This window comes from Leptodactylus fuscus, chromosome 4 (assembly GCF_031893055.1).
Source record: "Leptodactylus fuscus isolate aLepFus1 chromosome 4, aLepFus1.hap2, whole genome shotgun sequence".
Classification (NCBI taxonomy): Eukaryota; Metazoa; Chordata; class Amphibia; order Anura; family Leptodactylidae; genus Leptodactylus; species Leptodactylus fuscus.
This window is the reverse complement of record NC_134268.1, coordinates 63,516,224-63,535,811: the sequence shown is the minus strand read 5'-3', so window position 1 is coordinate 63,535,811 and position 19,588 is coordinate 63,516,224. Positions and strand designations below refer to the sequence as shown.

At 42.3% G+C, this 19,588-nt stretch overlaps 1 protein-coding gene across 1 annotated transcript; it reads right to left on the bottom strand.

Annotated features, from left to right (window-relative positions):
* Positions 1–1,386: 1,386 nt before the first annotated feature.
* LOC142201313 (ras-related protein Rab-10-like) lies at positions 1,387–15,471 on the bottom strand. The gene is made up of 6 exons (XM_075272150.1): positions 15,316–15,471; positions 11,651–11,711; positions 8,882–9,020; positions 7,689–7,778; positions 3,185–3,286; positions 1,387–1,467 (listed from the first exon to the last, which is right to left on the bottom strand). Exons 1-6 carry the CDS (start codon positions 15,440–15,442, stop codon positions 1,387–1,389), a joined length of 600 nt encoding a protein of 199 aa, XP_075128251.1. The 5' UTR covers positions 15,443–15,471.
* Positions 15,472–19,588: the final 4,117 nt, after the last annotated feature.

Here is a 19,588-nt window from a genome sequence, read left to right as displayed (position 1 = left end):
GTCCTTGTGTGTACCACATTGAGCATGGAGAAAAGAAAGAAGACCAAAGAACTGTCTGAGGACTTGAGAAGCAAAATTGTGAGGAAGCATGAGCAATCTCAAGGCTACAAGTCCATCTCCAAAGACCTGAATGCTCCTGTGTCTACCGTGCACAGTGTCATCAAGAAGTTTAAAGCCCATGGCACTGTGGCTAACCTCCCTAGATGTGGATGGAAAAGATTGACGAGATTTCAACACAAGATTGTGCGGATGGTGGATAAAGAACCTTGACTAACATCCAAACAAGTTCAAGCTGCCCTGCAGTCCGAGGGTACAACAGTGTCAACCCGTACTATCTGTCGGCGTCTGAATGAAAGGGACTGTATGGTAGGATACCCAGGAAGACAAAACTTACCTGAGAAAGCCAAAAACGTTTTGGAAGAATGTTCTCTGGTCAGATGAGGCAAAAGTAGAGATTTTTGGGAAAAGGCATCAACATAGAGTTTACAGGAAAAAAAAAGAGGCCTTCAAAGAAAAGAACACTGTCCCTACAGTCAAACATGGCAGAGGTTCCCTGATGTTTTGGGGTTGCTTTGCTGCCTCTGGTACCGGACTGCTTGACCGTGTGCATGGCATTATGAAGTCTGAAGACTACCAACAAATTTTGCAGCAGAATGTAGGGCCCAGTGTGAGAAAGCTGGCTCTCCCTCAGAGGTCATGGGTCTTCCAGCAGGACAATGACCCAAAACACACTGCAAAAAGCACTAGAAAATGGTTTGAGAGAAAGCACTGGAGACTTCTAAAGTGGCCAGCAATGAGTCCAAACCTGAATCCCATAGAACACCTGTGGAGAGATCTCTTGATGGCAGTTTGGAGAAGGCCCCCTTCACATCTCAGGGGGGACCTGGAGCAGTTTGCCAAAGAAGAATGGTCTAAAATTCCAGCAGAGCATTGTAAGAAACTCATTGATGGTTTCCGGAAGCGGTTGTTCGCAGTTATTTTGTCTAAAGGTTGTGCTACCAAGTATTAGGCTGAGGGTGCCAATACTTTTGTTCGGCCCATTTTTGGAGTTTTGTGTAAAATGATCAATGATTTTACTTTTTTTTTTTTTTTTTCATTCTCTTTTGTGTTTTTTCATTGCAAGCAAAATAAATGAAGATATTAATACCAAAGAGTTTGTGCTTGCAATTATTTCCTGGAAGACAATGAGTATTATCTGACAGAATTGCAGGGGTGCCAATACTTTTGGCCAACTATATATATATATATATATATATATATATATATATATACATACACACACACACACACACACGTATTCCAGTGTGTATCTGAAAAAAATACTGCATGACAGTATATATCTGAATCTTCCTTGATGAGTATTGACACAGTGGTTTCTTAGCTCTGTCACCTGCAAGACATACAGGATGAGCTTTTCTTTGGTTCTGACAAATCCACCACATTCTGATGAATTAATACAGATGATCTCTGAAAAAGAAACATTCCAAGATGAAACTTTAAAACAAAACTGAAGACTCAGATGCCAGTAGATTCTCAGACTTCTATAGTAGGGGATACATACAACTGAAGCTCGGACAAACCTACTGTATAATACAAAGGTTTCAAATATATGTAGAAGTGCTGTATGTACATACATATCTGAGCAATAGTGATTCAGAGTGACCCCTTATTTTTACAAGTAACCTAAAATTATAGGTGAATAAACGGTTAATTTGACACTGATAACTCGCTGCAGTTATGCTATCTTATTGGCGAATACAGCAAAAGACATTGGAAAACCAATGAAAAAGTCAATTTGAAGTTCCGTGTACCATAGCGTAGTTAATGTGGTAGAGAGGACATTTTACCACCTCCACCAACTCCAGGTCTTTGCATTCCTTTAAATAGGACCTTTCATCACATCAAGTTTTTAGCATCTGTTAATAGTTGTTGCTCCACGGATTCGAACACCATTCCCAAGTGCTCAATGCTGTTAGTTTTGGTGCCAGATGTGCTATTTAAGCTTTGTAGTGTCAGAAGGGTGATGTCAGGCAGGGGGTTGATTCAGATCTCCATTCAGAAGCAGCCACTGTCAGAGCTCAGAGTCACACTGCTTGTCTTCCCACCTGACAGTACAGAGCGTAAACAGCATATCAGGCACCAAGACTAATAGCACTGGTTGCTCAGGAATGTTGGGGGCTATAGAAAACATTCCAACTGTGCTGGAACCAGTAGAGCAGCACCTATTAAAGTATGCAAGGAGCTGAATTTCATGGAGATGGTGAAAGGTGCTCCGATTCTGGCACTCTTGGAATTTTTTCTCTAGTCTCAACCAATTATGAGCACTCAGTGCAGTTAATTTTTGTGTCTGGTGTCACCAGTCTAGAGCATGGGTGCCTTATTCTCTCATCCTGCTAATCCATTCATTCACTATGGGAATGCAAGAGACAGAGTTATAGAGCTCAACTATCTCAGGTATGCCTGCCACTCCATCAAAACGGGGGAACCAGACCCCAATTCTTGGGATTGGTGGTGGCCCCAGTGGTGGGACACTTATTGATTATAAAGTTATTACTATCCTATTCACAGGGGTACAACACCTTTAAATCTCTGCCCCTGTACACTTGATTCCTATGCTACAGCTTTGCCACTGCTAGTTGAATGCTTGCATCTGCACCCCTGACGTTTCCTTTAGTGCTGGAACACCCAACCCAACTGCACTTCAGCCTCATTTGCATATTTGTATACATATTATATTTTTATGGAAACAGTGCATCTATTGGACTCAGGCTGGTTGCAGACGACCGTGCTGCAACCAGCCTACCATGAATTAAAAGCATGGCCGGCACATGGGATACATCCCTTTGTCCCCCCTTCCCCCCATGCACGGACCGTGCTTTCATGGCTCCTTTCATTAAGTGGGACAGGAACAGGATCTGTTCTATATATTTTGCGCCCGGACTCTCAGCCTGCACAAGGGACCTTGAAATTCACGGTCATGTGTACAGGACCATGAAAAGAATGGGTCAGTGTGCTATCCATGAAATACACGAATATCTGACTACCATGGCGATGGTGGTCTGCAAGGTACCTAAATGTATGATGGTTCTCAGTATAATGTCCCCTGCAATGCACTGTGGCTGGTTTGATAGGGTGTCCCTGGTGTCCCTAAAGCAGTCATTTATCAGTAGAACAGAATACTTACTTTTTCATATATGGCTTCTGACAACATATGAAATGCATTTTCAATATTGGTATTTTGCTTGGCACTTGTCTCAAAAAATGGTATACCGTATTCCCAAGCCAGCTAGAAAACAAAAGCAACATGTTAGGTGGACAAGCTATATCAGAAAAACCAATGCAGACACTTTATACAGTATTTACATGTGGCAGGTGACATTGCTAAGCATGCATTAGTCATGTATTACTGTAGAAACTAGTTTTGGTAAGAAATAGAATACCAAGAATAATTTAAAGCTATGTTATTAAACTTTAAAAAGAGAACCTTTCACATCCTCTAGCCCCCATGGGATTATATACCACTTGAAAGCGGAGGCTTAATTCAGCACACTATCAGCTTTCCCGATGTGTGCCTGGGTGCAGGAGATACCGGTGCCGTTAGTTTTGGCACCAATAGCTCTCCACTGTCAGAGGGGCAAGTCTAACCACATGGAGTCATCACTGGACTGTAAGGAACGCCCCCGAAAGTACTCTTCTATAGCATTGTACTATCAGAGGGGTGGGCCTAACAGCCTAGCGTCATCAACAATATGCAAGTCCCATGAAATCCCTTTAGCTGCACGGTGTAGGAAAAGGGTGATAGAAATTGGAACAGTTAATGTATAAAGCATGTCTCATATGTAGGGGTCTCTCCTCTATGTAGCCCCTCATCAACAGTACTGGAATACTCCTATATCAGTGACAGACAGCCACTTAGTTGAGATTACAGGTTTACATAAAGAGGGGGATTCTACTGATCCTTATTTGTGTGCCCATAGATGTAAGGGTGCCCATACTGCTGTAGTCTCCATCAAGACAGCACAATTTCAGCACAGCACTGCTGACAGTACAGAACCATGCATGTGGTCAGGGCAGGACAGTTGGGGGTACTGCAGATGGTGATGTAATGCTGACTGTATACTATGGACAGCAGGCCCTGTGATAACACATCTGATACACTTCCCATTTTGATGACTTTTGGGGCTTATGACTGTATTAAATGTCTGGGCAAAGAGCAGGTGCTTGGAGAGACATGGATAACCATAAGGAATATTTAGGATCTTCTGGGATAGTCTAGTATTGATATTGTGATGTCTTCTTTAGGTGTTCCTGCAGTACTGGAAGCTGTCTTTGAGGGCAGCCTTACAAGCTATCCATACTGTACCATAGTTCTGTCCTATACCATTACATAGGAGACATGGGGGGAGATTTAGAATACACAATAGGACTGGTGTATTCAATGCCAGTCTTCATATCCCCTACATTGGCTAAGGGTGTACCTCAGTTATGACAAGGTGTACTCTCTGCCTATGAACTGGTATATACTTCCAGTATCATTTACGCAAGTTTTCTGGTGTAAATGATAATAAATCTGGCAGGCTTGATGGTTCGCCCCTAGCATGCCCTCATTATGCCCAAAATGTCAACAGTAACACTATATGTCTCAAGTGGCATTTAAAAAGTCATAAAGCTTGGGAAATGTGGCATAGAATCAATAACTATCCCCCGTGGTTCTGAACTGAGGGCTCTGACTCATACGATACATACTTCACAAGTCCTCCTCATCTCTTGTTTTGCTCACATTGCTGAGGGTTTGCTACAATGTATTAGAATGAACAAGCGCTATCAGCCTAAGGGTATGTTCACACGGCGGAATTTGCATTCCACTGTGTGAACATTCCACGCGGCTAGTCACGACGGGATAGCGATGCAGTGTACTGGCATACCGTTGCAGCATTCCGTTCCGTATTAGGCTCGAATCACCAGAGGGCAACATTACTGGCCAGATAACTGAAAAACCACTGAGGAAATATTCAGTACTGGCTTGAATTTCCACCAATTAGAAAAGGGGAATGCCCAGAAAGATAGAACCACCCATGAGGTCATCACCATTATGAGCTGTCAGCTACTTGGCTCTCCACCAATCAGAGAACAGCACTGGCTTTAACTAGCAGCCACCTCCACCTATAATACCCTCATTTTTGGTTATTGTCTTGTATGGTAGCCATTCTGTTCCTTGTGAACATGTCTCACAGAGAACACAGAAGAATGAGCAGGACGAGCAGAACATCCAGAGCTGGCCTGAAGTTTCCAGTTGGCCGTATTCATCACTTTCTGAAGAAAGGGATTTATTCCAAACACTTCAGTGCTAATGCTCCAGTATTCCTGGCTGCTGTGATGGAGTATTTAACTAAGGAGATCTTGTTCCTGGCAGAGTACAAAGCCGGGGCCTGGAGCTGTCACCATATCCCACCACATCACGGCAATGATGGCAATGCATCAGGATGTGGACCTGGATGAACTGTTTAAAAATGTAATACCCCGGGGGGGCGCTGTCACCTGTGCTCCAATCTGGGACGTGTACCAGTGTATCATTCAGGTACTGCCACCTGCAGACTCAGATACAATGGCCCCTTTAAGAGCCACCTCAATGTGTCAAAAATATAACTAATAAACATCTTATCATAAACCTGCAAGGTTATGATCACAATGGTGCAGAAACACTAAGACTCTGTGCCACTATTGGTGTTTTTACATCAGCCTTGTCACTTTTTGTTAAAGGTAAGCAGGCATAGTGTGGACCAATGTACTGCGCCAAATTTACTAACAAAAGTGGCGTAAATGTTGACAAATGTACATCATCTATGAGCTGGTGAACGTATCTGCAGAGGCGCATGGCAAGTGGAGGATGTACAAATCTTCCACCTTCACAGGGTCCATCACCATAGACTCATTTATATTAAAGGGGTTGTCCCATGAAAAGCATCCTATCTATACTGCTAGTTTATGTGGATTTAAGACTTTTCCTAAATAAGTGACTTAGCTGCCTGTTTTCCGGGGGGGGGGGGGGGGGGGATGGGCTGACAAACAATTGAGCTCCTCAGATAGGGGAAGGGGGAGGTGAGAGCTCCGGGATTACTGTGCTATCTATCTTCAGTTTTTCCACATATCAGCCGGTTTCATTGAATTTGGCTGATAAGGGCTGAGATAAGGAGTCCCTTACCTCTGTATGTAATGCAAGCTGACTCAAATCCAGCTCTGCTACATCAGTTTCCACATCAGCTTTATACTGTGGTAATGCATTTACAACCAATCCCTCATTACTGACTGCAAACATAGCAGATAGCAGAGCAAGTGAAACCCCGCCCACCAATGTGCAGAGAAATCCAGGAAATGAACAGAGCACAGAGCCTTCAAGGCTGCAGAACAAGAGTTATGGGAACACCCCTTTAAGGCTGGTCTGGATGAATCTGCCATGCTTTGCCACGGATTATAACGTGTCTTCTTTGATACAATATGTGTCAGAAATGGCCATGTAACATTTCCATTGATTTCAATGGGAAATTGTATTAATGTACAAACCTCATGTGTATAGTAGAATACTATCAAAATTGTCAGGAACCACATTTTTATCCTATGTACAATAGACCATGACAGCACTACCAATGTTATGAAATATGATCACTACCTGTATAACATACAGGTATGTGCACTGCTGTATCCTAAAACAGGCTGGCTATCAGAATAAATGGTGTAAATGTCAACACCCTAATATTATCTTCACTATGCCAAGTATGAAAGGTGAAGATTACAATGAGGCTATACTTCCGTATATTTCTTAATATGACTTTTCCCATGATTTCAAAAGTAGACAGACTCAATAACCTACTTCCACCCTAGTATTTCAGGAAAGAGAGATCTAGGACTTTTGTAATCATAGTCCTACAGGACTGGTCTATCTGTTCCTGTGTCTACCACAGAGGATTATTTTTACGTAATGTCCCAATGGGATGTTACTAGAACAAAGCCATGATTTTTACAGTATGCCATTTACACCATTAACAACCTCTAGAGTGAGTATACAGTATACGCATATTTATGTACAGTTAGAGGAAGCAGGTGAACGTGTGCAAAAACTAACATGTCTGCCCTTGGAGTTGCAGACTCAGTTGACATTCCCTGTGAAGCATGCTTCATCTCTCTCAATGAATCTTCTACCCCCCCCACCTTCCCTCTATCAATATGACTTGGATGTGCAGGCTATGGCAATAGGTGCCTCAGCAGTGCTCAGTATTTTACTTGAGCAAACAAATAATGCAAACATACCCTTTAGAAGGTTTATTTTCAGACAGAAGCAATATACTGTGAAATAACAGAGAAAATCCAAGGTTATAAAATCGAAGGAGACACGTTGGATTTCATGATATTTGTAACCCATTTCATTTTGTAGATCGTAACAAATAGAATGTTAATATGTAATATATAAGCTTCCAAAGTTTGAACCAGTGGATAAAACTTTAATACGTGAATTAAAAGACATTTTTCAGACTTGCTGCTTAAGAAGAAGGCGCAATCAATATTGTAGAAAGAGAATTCCATTCTAAGCAACATTAGTTCCTAATGACGGAGCTGCATGGTCAGGCGCTTTACAGATGCAGTGTACCCGGCTAACTCAAATACTTTGCTATGCAGAGACAATCAATGCTTACCTTTTCCCCTCTTTCTTTCGAAACCTCACGTTCGTCTTCCCTGTCACATTTATTTCCCAGGAGAACTACCTCTACTTCTTCACCAGCTTTCTGAATCACAAAAGCAAATTGCAAAGTGACAGTGACTTTCTAAATGAATGGCTTTCTGCAAAGTACAAATCACATGTCCATTGTACATGACAGACAGTCTCACAATGGAAACTGCTGCCATATTAGAAGAAAGTAATATCAAGTCTTACACATGTCTGATTTTTCCTCCAGTGCTAATTTAATCCAACAATATCAATTACATGACTTCGATTCTTCGCAGGAAATGCATGTCAACATGCTTTGTTCCTCAGTCACGCATCTTACATTTGATAAACTTTATTAATTTGTGTTATTTGAAACATCTGTTTATTGGTTTTAGCAGTGTGATATTTCAGGCTTCTAAAGGGGACTGAATGTGGGTATGCTCTTGATACGGAGTGTGTCATAGTCTGATGTTCTGTGATCATGTTTCAGTATGCAAAGATCGACAAAACGTCTACAGACAGAAGCAATTGTAGGCAAAAGTCAAAGCTTGACATGAGAAATAAAAGGACACTTTTTTAAATTTGTGACCAAAAAACACAAAACTACGTCCTCTTAACTACTGCAGAGTTACATGCAAGTTTACGGGCACCAGTATCAGTGAAAACCGTCAATCGTGCACAGCACAAAGCTGATATCCACGGCCGTGCTTTGACTTTTGACCACAGCTGCTTCTGTCTGCAAATGTTTTTCCAGTCTCTGTATTCTGATATGTGATCACAGAACCAGTAGACCTCAATACACTAGTGTTACTACCACACATGCACCAACAATCAGTCCCTATTTAAACTCTGCTAGGTGTGACATAACACACCCCTAAAACAAAAATGGATTTTTAGAACAGTACAAGTAATAAAGTTTATCAACAGTAATATAAGTTATATGACCTGACAAAAAAGGGCACGTTACCAGTGATGGCAGGTGTTTCAGGAAGGGGCCAACGCTGACTCTGTAAAAATAGGGATGTTCTAGATATTTTTTCTAACCAATGTGTTTGCCTTTCCTAATTTAAAATATCTTAAAGAAGCCTATAGCAATTAAACCACTTATTTCTTGTTCGCAAAGTTTCAGATTTTCTAAAGAAGGGCTTATATTTTCTGAAACATATTTACACGTCTTACCATTTTAATGTCTTTCATCCATAAAGATGTATTTTCAAATGAGACTGAATTTGTAATATCGTAAACAAGGATAAAGCCATGAGCACCACGGAAGTAGCTGACACTTAGGGTGTGGAACCGTTCTTGGCCTGCCGTGTCCCTGAAAACATTCAGTAATGAATTATAGCAACATATAATGGAGATCAGCATTCCTTCCCTGAAATTGAGTATGCACTTTGTAAGTGCTGGGGTTACATCGGCAGAGATAAAAGTCCTGTAAGGAGGAGTTTTCTACCGAAACTGGCGGAAACCTAGCGGACCCCATTATAGTCTACGTGGTCCATGGGATCCTGCAAGTAATCGATTTTTAAGCAGACAAGGTCTCCGTCTTTTGGATACCCATGTGGACCTGAACGCTATTGTGAACCTACCGTAAGACAACTCTGAATTTACATTCCTGAACTGGAAACTACATGTTTGGTTCACAAAGAAATCATAAATATTAATTTACCATTTACTTTTTCACAATTTTCAGCTTAATTTTTAGCCAGTGGTTTTAATGGCAAAGTCAGACTCTTTACCATCTACCCAAACACCAATAGATATCCAACTGTTTGATGTTTGACATTGACAGGTATCCATGAGCAGCCACACATCATGTGCTGAGTTCTGTGTTCCAGGTCCCAGCTCCTAGTTTGTCCTGTGGCTTTGTGACAACAATCTTGTTACAAGTCTGATCTTGTTCCTGTCAAGTTATCACTGCTGCTCCAAAGCATTTACAGAAGTCTTACTCATCTCATTTCTTATGTAGTCTTCGAGATGAGTATCTGTCTAAGCCCACAATCGGCAGGTGCCGGCTACATTCAAACAATGTGTTTGGCCAACTTTACTTCGCGTACCACATACTATCGATAACTTCATATACTAAGGGGTGAAACACTGTCAAGCATATGGATTTTTCTACCTTTGTTTTACTCTCTGAAACTAGAAAACAACTTATATTATCCATTATACTAAATTTTACTAAAATTTATTTGAGGCAAATGTATTTCTATAAAGACAGACCATCATCTTTCCTTCCATACTCAACCCAGTAGTACAGTAACTATCAACAAGCCATGGTGGAAAATAGGCCGTTTTCTAAATGTTCTCCCAGGAATATCACCTAAAGAAGTACAGCGTATCTCCATCTAATGTCATTGATAACAAAATAATTATTATTTATGTACTGTATGAATAAAGTAACTAAATATGGCGGTATGAGGTCACTAGAGGAGAGATCAGACTTTGCTCAGAAATACTAGATAATTCTATAATGTAGTAACTGCATTAATAGCACAAGATCAGAAAACCATCAAATTAGGATAATGGTTCAGAAACAACAGATCACATGTATAAATATTAACGCACTGTCCTTGTTCATACCAAACTAATAGCTGAAGAGTGCAGCGGTAACACCGCAATGGTCTGCTCTGCCACCTTACTCATCTCACAGTTACATGAATACAGAATTTCTAGTTTGTTCAATGACTTGACACTAATGCACCAATGATTTCCTAAATTACTTTTCTTGTTATTTGTAATTTTCCTGTGGCCGCCAATGCAGCCGCAGCCAAGCTCTGGTGCACAAGGTAAATTTAAAGATAACTAGCAGTGCGAGAAAAAAAGAGAAAAGTTGCACCCGTATTTATAGACCACATTTCTTTTATAAGCCACTTCATTTAAAAAAAAAAATAAAAATAAATTTTTGGAGGGGAAATTGAAAATTGTTTACTGCCTCCACCATCTATGACACTTTTATAGATTGGCAAATGAGATACTTCGGGGAGGGCCTTCTGGACCTGGAGCACTGCATTGGCTGCTATGATCCCAACCATCTCCTGAGTCAACAAGAACTGATCCCACTGCTATAACATCACCCATCCTATTAGAGCAGTGCTCCCATGGCTGATGTGCACCAGCTGTCTCATTTGTATGAGACTTCAAAGTCTGTTTTCCAATTCTATAAAAATCTTACACACATAAATTATCAGTGTAATGTTCTCTGTAGGAGTAGGTTCACAATACCGTTATTCAATGTCCATTGCCTTCACCCATCACAAGATGAGAACAACGGACATTAAATGATAGATGCAGGTGGAGCCCCCTCTGGCAGAAGTCTGTCTACATTCACCACAATGTAAAAAAAAACTAAAAAAAATCATAATGGATGCTTCCATCATGTTTTTTACTTTTCTGACAGAGGAAAAAAAAAAATCATGCGTGTAGGAATTTTTCTTCCAATAGGAAAGTAAATATGAAGAAAGCGTCCATCATGTAGTGCACACTAGAGTTATGAGAATAGACACAGGAAGAGGTGACTACGTCTGTGTCCATTACTCTGTTACTGTTAATGTCAGCTGCTGTCATCTTATTACAGATGACAACACCGGACATTAATAACAGTAGTGTGAGGCAGTTGAATATGCTTGGGGTAGGTGGTAGACACCATTTATAGAATAGTTTGAGAAAAATAGAACATGTTCATAATATAATACTGCTATCCAAAATACAGTGCCCCCTATAGTCAGAGAACAGTACCAACAATTTACAGCCATTTGCAGGGGGTTCCAGCAGTGGAGACACTTTGTGATAAGCTTATTGTCAAAGGACTCTTCTAAAGAATTCTTTATGCTGATTCTGACATGAAAAGTCAGTGTCATGCATCAAAAAGAACATACAATATCACCTAAATGTTCATCAAAGAGACAGCTAATGTGGCATTAGGCCTTATATGACAGCTATACTTACCAGATCTGAAGCTTTAGTGGAGTCTCGTCAATGAGGACTGTCTTTGTCTTAAAATCTATGCCTGAAAACACAAGAAGCCATGGAGATGATTTTTCACAATTATATAAGATACTGAGCACAGTGTGTACATGACTTCTTTTGCTACAGTACTGTATATGTATGTTATACACGTCACCAGATACATGTCATACAAAGCTTACAGTCTTTCAAACAATAGATCTATTCTAAAGCGCTAGACATTTGAGAATAGTTCCTCCTATATTAGATTTCTTTAGTAAGTACCCAGACAATACACAATGAATGCCTGTCCCTGTTATACACAATGAGCATTTCCACTGTTGACATTGATTGCATTCAGCAAACTGGATCATGTTGCCAGCTATAAAAAGTTTCTACAATATTACTTTTCTTTGCTTTAGGTCTAAATAGGTTGTTTATCAAAAAGTTTAGAGCTCCTTTAGTATATTAGAAAGACATAAGGAGGAATGTGATGCTAAAAGAACAAATGAGGGAATTTATCATCACATAGACACCAGTTTTCTGGCGCCAAAGATGCTACACATTCCCTATTCTGCATTTAGCTACTCTCCGTGAAAGTGGGTGGAGCGGGGTAAGCTTAGGCAGGCATAGGTTGTTAGGTATTTATTATAATTCACACCGTGTTTTCGGGCACGAGTTATACAGGAACTCTATACCAGTTCCTGACTGGCGTAGACTTCTATTCTGGTGCAATGGTGTGTATATTAAGAGGCCACTTGACAACTCAAACGTGCCTTGCGCCACTTAGGGCCTTTATTAAGACTGGCATATGAAGTGCCAACCTTAAATCTGCCCCAATTTTTTTTTGTTTTGTCAAAACCACTTGTTGATTGGGCGGCACTGTTATACAAGTATACAAGGCTATCATCGGGAGTGAGTGTTCACCAAATAAGTAACAAGAATATCTGGTTGTCTATTAGGGGCTTTAGTCCCACCTTAGTCACACAACACACCTAAAACATTCACAATGGCAGATAACGCCCTTATCCATCTCAAGAGCTCAATTAAACATTTTAAGACTCTTAAAATAAAGATTATTGACTCTTGGCCACCTGCCTGGACTTTAAGGTATTAGAGGAATGCAACCATCTCCTTCTGACAAGTTCATCCTGTTTGAATGTATTTACCGGTATATCTGCAATATTACCATAAAGTGATGTGTTTTCTCAACATTCATTTTAACCCAGACACACATATATTATCTTTTCAGCCAACAGCTACCTCCCTGACGGTAAGTTCACACTGAGTTTTTTGGACCAGAACCTAAGGCGGACGCCGCCGCCTCAGGTTCCGGTCCAAAATATGGGTAGCTGCAACAGATGCCGGTGCAGTGCACCAGCATCCAGTCACGCACTCCGCTCTGGATTAGGCCCAAATCAATGGGCCTACTCAAGAGGGAGTATCTTCAGGCGGATTTCGTGAGGCGAATCTGCCTGAAAGAATGAGCATCCTGCTTCTTTTCCAGGAGCCAGAACAAACGGCTCCTGGAAAAAAGAACTGACTGACTCCCACTGATTTCAACGGGAGCCGTCTTTTTGGTCAGGAGTTTGAGGCGTATATGGCCTCAAAATCCTGACCAAAAAAACCTCGTGTGCACTTACCCTTAATACCCCTATCCATGGGATGCATGTGGTGTTACAGCTCTGCTCCAATGCAGTGAATGAAGCCAAACTGCAGTACCACACACAACCTGTGGACAGGTGTGGTGCTGTTTTAGAAGAAAGCATGCAGATACCATAGAACCCTTTAAGAAGAGAAAATGGTATTTCTGAAAACCATGACCGCACTCTGAAGTCAAGCAGTTCAGGCCTGTCCAGAGGAGAATGTCACTATTTCCGTGCCGGCTGGAAATGTGGAAATGTTGTCCTCCATGTCAGTCTGGAATTTCACAGAAGTTAGTAGCAGCTTCAAGTGAACTACTGACCATGTTCATGTAAGAATACTGCAGTTCTATCCTCGGGCAATAGAAATATCCAGGCACGCCCTGCATTCAATGATATTATGTTATGTTGCCGTCACACAGCCTAGTTCCTTAGCTGATACTAGGGCTACCAGGCCTGGGTAACAGTGCCTGGGTAACTGCGCAAATGGCTATGCCATCAAAGGTTTAAACCAGCGCAGGAGAGGGCTGCTTGGGTTGTTTTCAGAGCAGCCTTCTCCTGCGCTAGTTTAGAGGGGAAAAAAAAAAAGGAGAAAAAAAATCTAATTGCCGCGGCTGCCGCACCTCATCTCCCTGGATGGACACATAAGTACACCTATGTGTCCATCACATGACCATGGCCTGTATATCACATGGCCATGGTCAGAATTTCATCCACTAGAAGTACTCCATTATAATCCCTCGTTCACATCTGCATTTGGTAATCCGTACAGAGTCCGCATGATGACCCTCCCCCCCCCTCCCACTTACGGAATACAAAACGCACTGGCAAGTGGTGTGCATTGAAAGCACACATACCCCATATACTGTAATGGGGTCCGTGTGTTTTCCACATGCTGCCCACACGAATCATACAGACATGAAAGTAGATCACAAAATACTTTCTGTTCTGTGCGGACACCACGTGGAGCGCACACGGACCCCATTATAGTCTATGGGGTCCATTGCACACCGCTTGGCAATGCGTTTGGTATTCCTTTCGGGGGGGGTAGGGGGGTATCCTTAGTGGATTTCATTCTATTGTCTATGTTCTAGCAGAGGCCACAGTCTTACGGCCAAAGTGCATATGCATCCTGTATATGTTGTTTTGTCCCGTTCCAGCCTTCCTGCTCTCCCCCCCCCCATTGGTGAAATGTTATGAGCAAGGCACCAAATGGAATGTGTCACATTTTGGATGCAAGAGAAGCTTGTACAACATATGCAATATATTTTCACATAACTGCTGCAGATGTGTTGATGAATTTCCCCCATTTGTTTCGCGATTTACGTCCTTCAGCAGCGATCTGCAATACATAGCATTTTACCTGGTGTCGAACTACAACACCCAGCATGCTGGTTAGTCTGTAACTTTTCAACTGCTGTGAAACTCCTAGCATGTCCTGTTACCCTGTGGCCTTCCACTATACAACTCCCAAAATATCTGAATAGCGGACAATTCTCTAACTCTTGTGTAACTACAACCCCCAGCATTTCCAGGCAGCCTATAGCTTTCCAAGTGTTGTGAAACTGCTATTCTCAGAAAGTCCTGAAAGCTTCAGACTCTCTAGTTATTAACTACAAACTACCATGCCCGGACAGCCATTCTGTGGCCCCCAGCCCCTAACTGTATCCATTCCATTGTAACATCTACTACCCCCATAGCATGTACTGCCATTCTGTGGCCCCTAACTGTATCCACTCCATTCTAGCATCCACCCCTCAGCATGTACTGCTAGTCTGTGTCTATTCAGTTGTGAAACTACTACTTCCTGGCAGACTTTTGCAGACTAGGAGTTGTAGTTTCACAACAGCAGATTACTGTTCCCTATGCATCTATTCACCCTTGCAGCAGTCACATAAGTTTAGAGCTGTGCTGAGGCAGTACCAGCAGCAGCAGGTCAGTATGGGTGCTATATACCAGGGTGTAGGGGAGGGAAAGCCAGAACAAACGGTGTAATGCCGGCTCTGGACAGGAGGGGTCACTCACCTACTGTAGAGATATAGGAGGGCATGGTGTTCTCTGTATACCTGCTCACTATACACGTCTTGCCCACATTGGAGTCGCCAGTCATCACCAGCTTGGCCACCAGGTTGTTATATAGAGAGCCTGCCATGACTGCCGCCTATAGCCCCTATAGAGTGGACACAGCTCCTCCGCATACAGCAGCCTGCTCTTCCTGGACACTGTCACCTTACATTACAGACTGTGTGGTGGGAATAGACTGAGGCTTCCCTGCAGCCCTGCCTCTAGTCTCCCTCGTGTCAGCAGGGTAGTCACTCCTAGCCCCGCCCTCTGTCGTGCCTCCTGTCAATTACTTGCAGATGGTTCCTTGTTTTCATCTTTCCCCTGAGAAGTGAATAGTAAGTAAAGAGATGTGATAATGTGGGCTATAGAAATGACAGGATTAATGGTGGAGATATTTCACATACATAGGTCAGTGCCATTAACAGTGTCAATCCTGCTGTATACATGAATTACACTCACCGGCCACTTTATTAGGTACACCATGCTAGTAACGGGTTGGACCCCCTTTTGCCTTCAGAACTGCCTCAATTCTTCGTGGCATAGATACAACAAGGTGCTGGAAGCATTCCTCAGAGATTTTGGTCCATATTGACATGATGGCATCACACAGTTGCCGCAGATTTGTCGGCTGCATATCCATGATGCGAATCTCCTGTTCCACCACATCCCAAAGATGCTCTATTGGATTGAGATCTGGTGACTGTGGAGGCCATTGGAGTACAGTGAACTCATTGTCATGTTCAAGAAACCAGTCTGAGATGATTCCAGCTTTATGACATGGCTCATTATCCTGCTGAAAGTAGCCATCAGATGTTGGGTACATTGTGGTCATAAAGGAATGGACATGGTCAGCAACAATACTCAGGTAGGCTTTGGCGTTGCAACGATGCTCAATTGGTACCAAGGGGCCCAAAGAGTGCCAAGAAAATATTCCCCACACCATGACACCACCACCACCAGCCTGAACCGTTGATACAAGGCAGGATGGATCCATGCTTTCATGTTGTTGACGCCAAATTCTGACCCTACCATCCGAATGTCGCAGCAGAAATCGAGACTCATCAGACCAGGCAACGTTTTTCCAATCTTCAATTGTCCAATTTCGATGAGCTTGTGCAAATTGTAGCCTCAGTTTCCTGTTCTTAGCTGAAAGGAGTGGCACCCGGTGTGGTCTTCTGCTGCTGTAGCCCATCTGCCTCAAAGTTCGACGTACTGTGCGTTCAGAGATGCTCTTCTGGCTACCTTGGTTGTAACGGGTGGCTATTTGAGTCACTGTTGCCTTTCTATCAGCTCAAACCAGTCTGGCCATTCTCCTCTGACCTCTGGCATCAACAACACATTTTCGCCCACAGAACTGCCGCTCACTGGATGTTTTTTCTTTTTCGGACCAATCTCTGTAAACCCTAGAGATGGTTGTGCGTGAAAATCCCAGTAGATCAGCAGTTTCTGAAATACTCAGACCAGCCCTTCTGGCACCAACAACCATGCCACGTTCAAAGGCACTCAAATCACCTTTCTTCCCCATACTGATGCTCGGTTTGAACTGCAGGAGATTGTCTTGACCATGTCTACATGCCTAAAAGCACTGAGTTGCCGCCATGTGATTGGCTGATTAGAAATTAAGTGTTAACGAGCAGTTGGACAGGTGTACCTAATAAAGTGGCCGGTGAGTGTATATGTCATGTGTAATATTGTGCCTTATATTTGCCATATGTATAGTATACAATTATATGAAAAAATCGTTTTAGGCTCTACCACAGATCTGGTCATGGTTTATTTACTTCAATGGAAAGGTAAAAATATCTGCAGTACAATCTGCCCAAGACTACATGGACACGTAGGGCTAGTTCACACGGGGGCAAGGAGGCGGATTTCGCCTCAAAATCCGTTTCCATACAATGGTGGTCTATGGAGACCACTAGCGGAAAAAAGAAGCAAGATGCCCTTTCTTCAGGCAGATTCCATGGCTCGCTGAGCTGTAGCTTCTGCCTGGCGGCAGCAACCTCCGGAGTCAGCCCATTCATTTGAGCCGACTCCGTGAGCCCTAAGAGTATGTTCACACAGGACAGGTCATCTGCTGATTCAGGGACGGACATACAGCATGTAGAGCTGCACAGGGGCCCAGATCAGAGAGGGGCCCAACTACACTATAGCAGTGCTTCAGGTCACAGCAGGACCCAAACCAGTGCACCAGGCTCCAGTAGGGCCATAAACAATCCTTGCACAGGACCTGCTTGTTTAGTGTCTGCCCTGAAGTTCATATATAAGAACAATGACAAACATAGAGTGGGTTCACACTACTGTTATTTAATGTCCGTTGTTCTCATTTATAACAGGATAAGAGCAATGGACATTAATCAACAGATGCAGACAGAGCCCCCTGTTGAGAGGCTGTTTGCATTCATTCCAATGTAAAACACACAATGGAAGCTTTATACTTTATCATATGTTTTCCTTTTCTGACAGAAGAAAATGTTCTGCTTACAGGATTTATCTCTTTCCGTACAAACAAACATTATGGAAGAAAGTGTCCATCTTGTTTTTTACATTATAGTCAATGTGAACTGACAGTCAGAGGGGGCCCCGTACCTGTCCATTGCTTTCATCCTATGCTGGAATATACAGACTATAATAACAGTAGTGTGAACATACCTTTATAATAAACTAATCCTATGTCTTTTTTTCTCAGTTTGAGGATAGCCTGAAGTTGTGATAAAGCCAGCGGGTGTATATACTGTATTATATCATCAGCAAAATACAATGCTAATAAGAGAGGAAATAAGGTAAGATCTTTAATGGAGTATTCCCACCTATTCCCACTGATCCCGTGTGCTCCAGCAGGACTAGCACAGCTGCATGGTGACTGCTAAAGTACTGCAAGCTCCGTCACATGCACTTGCACAAAAAGACATACTGTACATGTGATCCTATACACATGCACACTAATATACATATATTTTTTACATTTATGGGTAGGCACGAACACATTCCCCGGGTGTGACATTCGTACAGGATCAGGTTGAAGAACATTTCATAGAAATGTCTTTCCTACAAAGAATTGTCCTGAGGCTTGAACCTGTAAGAAGGGGTTTTTATTGGCATATTATTTTATGTATTTTTTTAATCTTTTTTTTTTTTTTTTTTTTTTTTAAACATTGTGTCCTCATAAGGTCATTATAGACCTTTGGGGGCATCTGAAGACTATTTTGTTTGGTAGTAGAGGCTGATTTCCCCTGTAACTGGGGCTGGTACATTTAGCCCATTACAGGATGAATACAGCCTCCTGCTGAGAAGTGTACATAGTGGGAGGAACAGAGGGGGTGACTGCCCCAGGCTCACTGACTCTGACTCTGTTGGGGACCACCCCAGGGCTGCCATTAATTTGGCCTCCTGTTTCCTGTCCAGATTTGCAGGGCAGAAGATGGAAACCGGACGGATTGCACAAATTGGATTACTGGTGCAGGAGTGAACCCCCGCCCCCCCCCCCCCCCCCCCCCATAAGACACTGAGACCTGACAGCATGTTTTTTTTGTTTGTTTGGTTTTCTTTAAGCGTAGTTGTGGGTATTTTAGTAGTATAAGGGGATGGTTAGGAGAGGGAATTATAAGGGAAGATTCATTAGGGCCTTAGGACAATAAGGGGATTATTTATATAAGGGGACATTGTGAACATAAGGGGGGGGTTATTTATATAAGGGCTATTAGGGGGCATTATGAATACAAGGGGGGGGTTATTTATATAAGGGCTATTAGGGGGCATTATGAATACAAGGGGGAGGTTATTTATATAAGGCATCATTAGGGATGCAGTATTTATGTCATTATACACTGCTCAAAAAAAATAAAGGGAACACTCAAATAACACATCCTAGATCTGAATGAATGAAATATTCTCATTGATTACTTTGTTTTATACAAAGTTGAATGTGATGACTACAAAATCACACAAAAATCATCAATGGAAATCAAATGGAGGCCTGGATTTGGAGTCAGCCCCAAAATAAAAGTGGAATAACACATTACAAGCTGATCCAACTTTGATGTAATGTCCTTAAAACATGTCAAAATGAGGCCCAGTTGTGTGTGTGGCCTCCATGTGCCTGATGACCTCCCTACAATGCATGGGCATGCTCCTGATGAGGTTGCAGATGGTCTCCTGAGGGATCTCCACCCAGACCTGGACTAAAGCATCTGCCATCTCCTGGACAGTCTGTTGTGCAAGATGACGTTGGTGG

What these genes read in the sequence shown, in the direction of transcription:
- LOC142201313 (XM_075272150.1), bottom strand. Translation starts at nt 15,442, where the DNA reads ATGGCAGGCTCTCTATATAACAACCTGGTGGCCAAGCTGGTGATGACT. An exon ending in GGATGAAAGACATTAAAATG is followed by an intron (nt 7,779 to 8,881) that starts GTAAGACGTGTA and finishes TTTGTGATTCAG; the next exon opens with AAAGCTGGTGAAGAAGTAGA. An exon ending in CGAAAGAAAGAGGGGAAAAG is followed by an intron (nt 3,287 to 7,688) that starts GTAAGCATTGAT and finishes TTTGTTTTCTAG; the next exon opens with CTGGCTTGGGAATACGGTAT.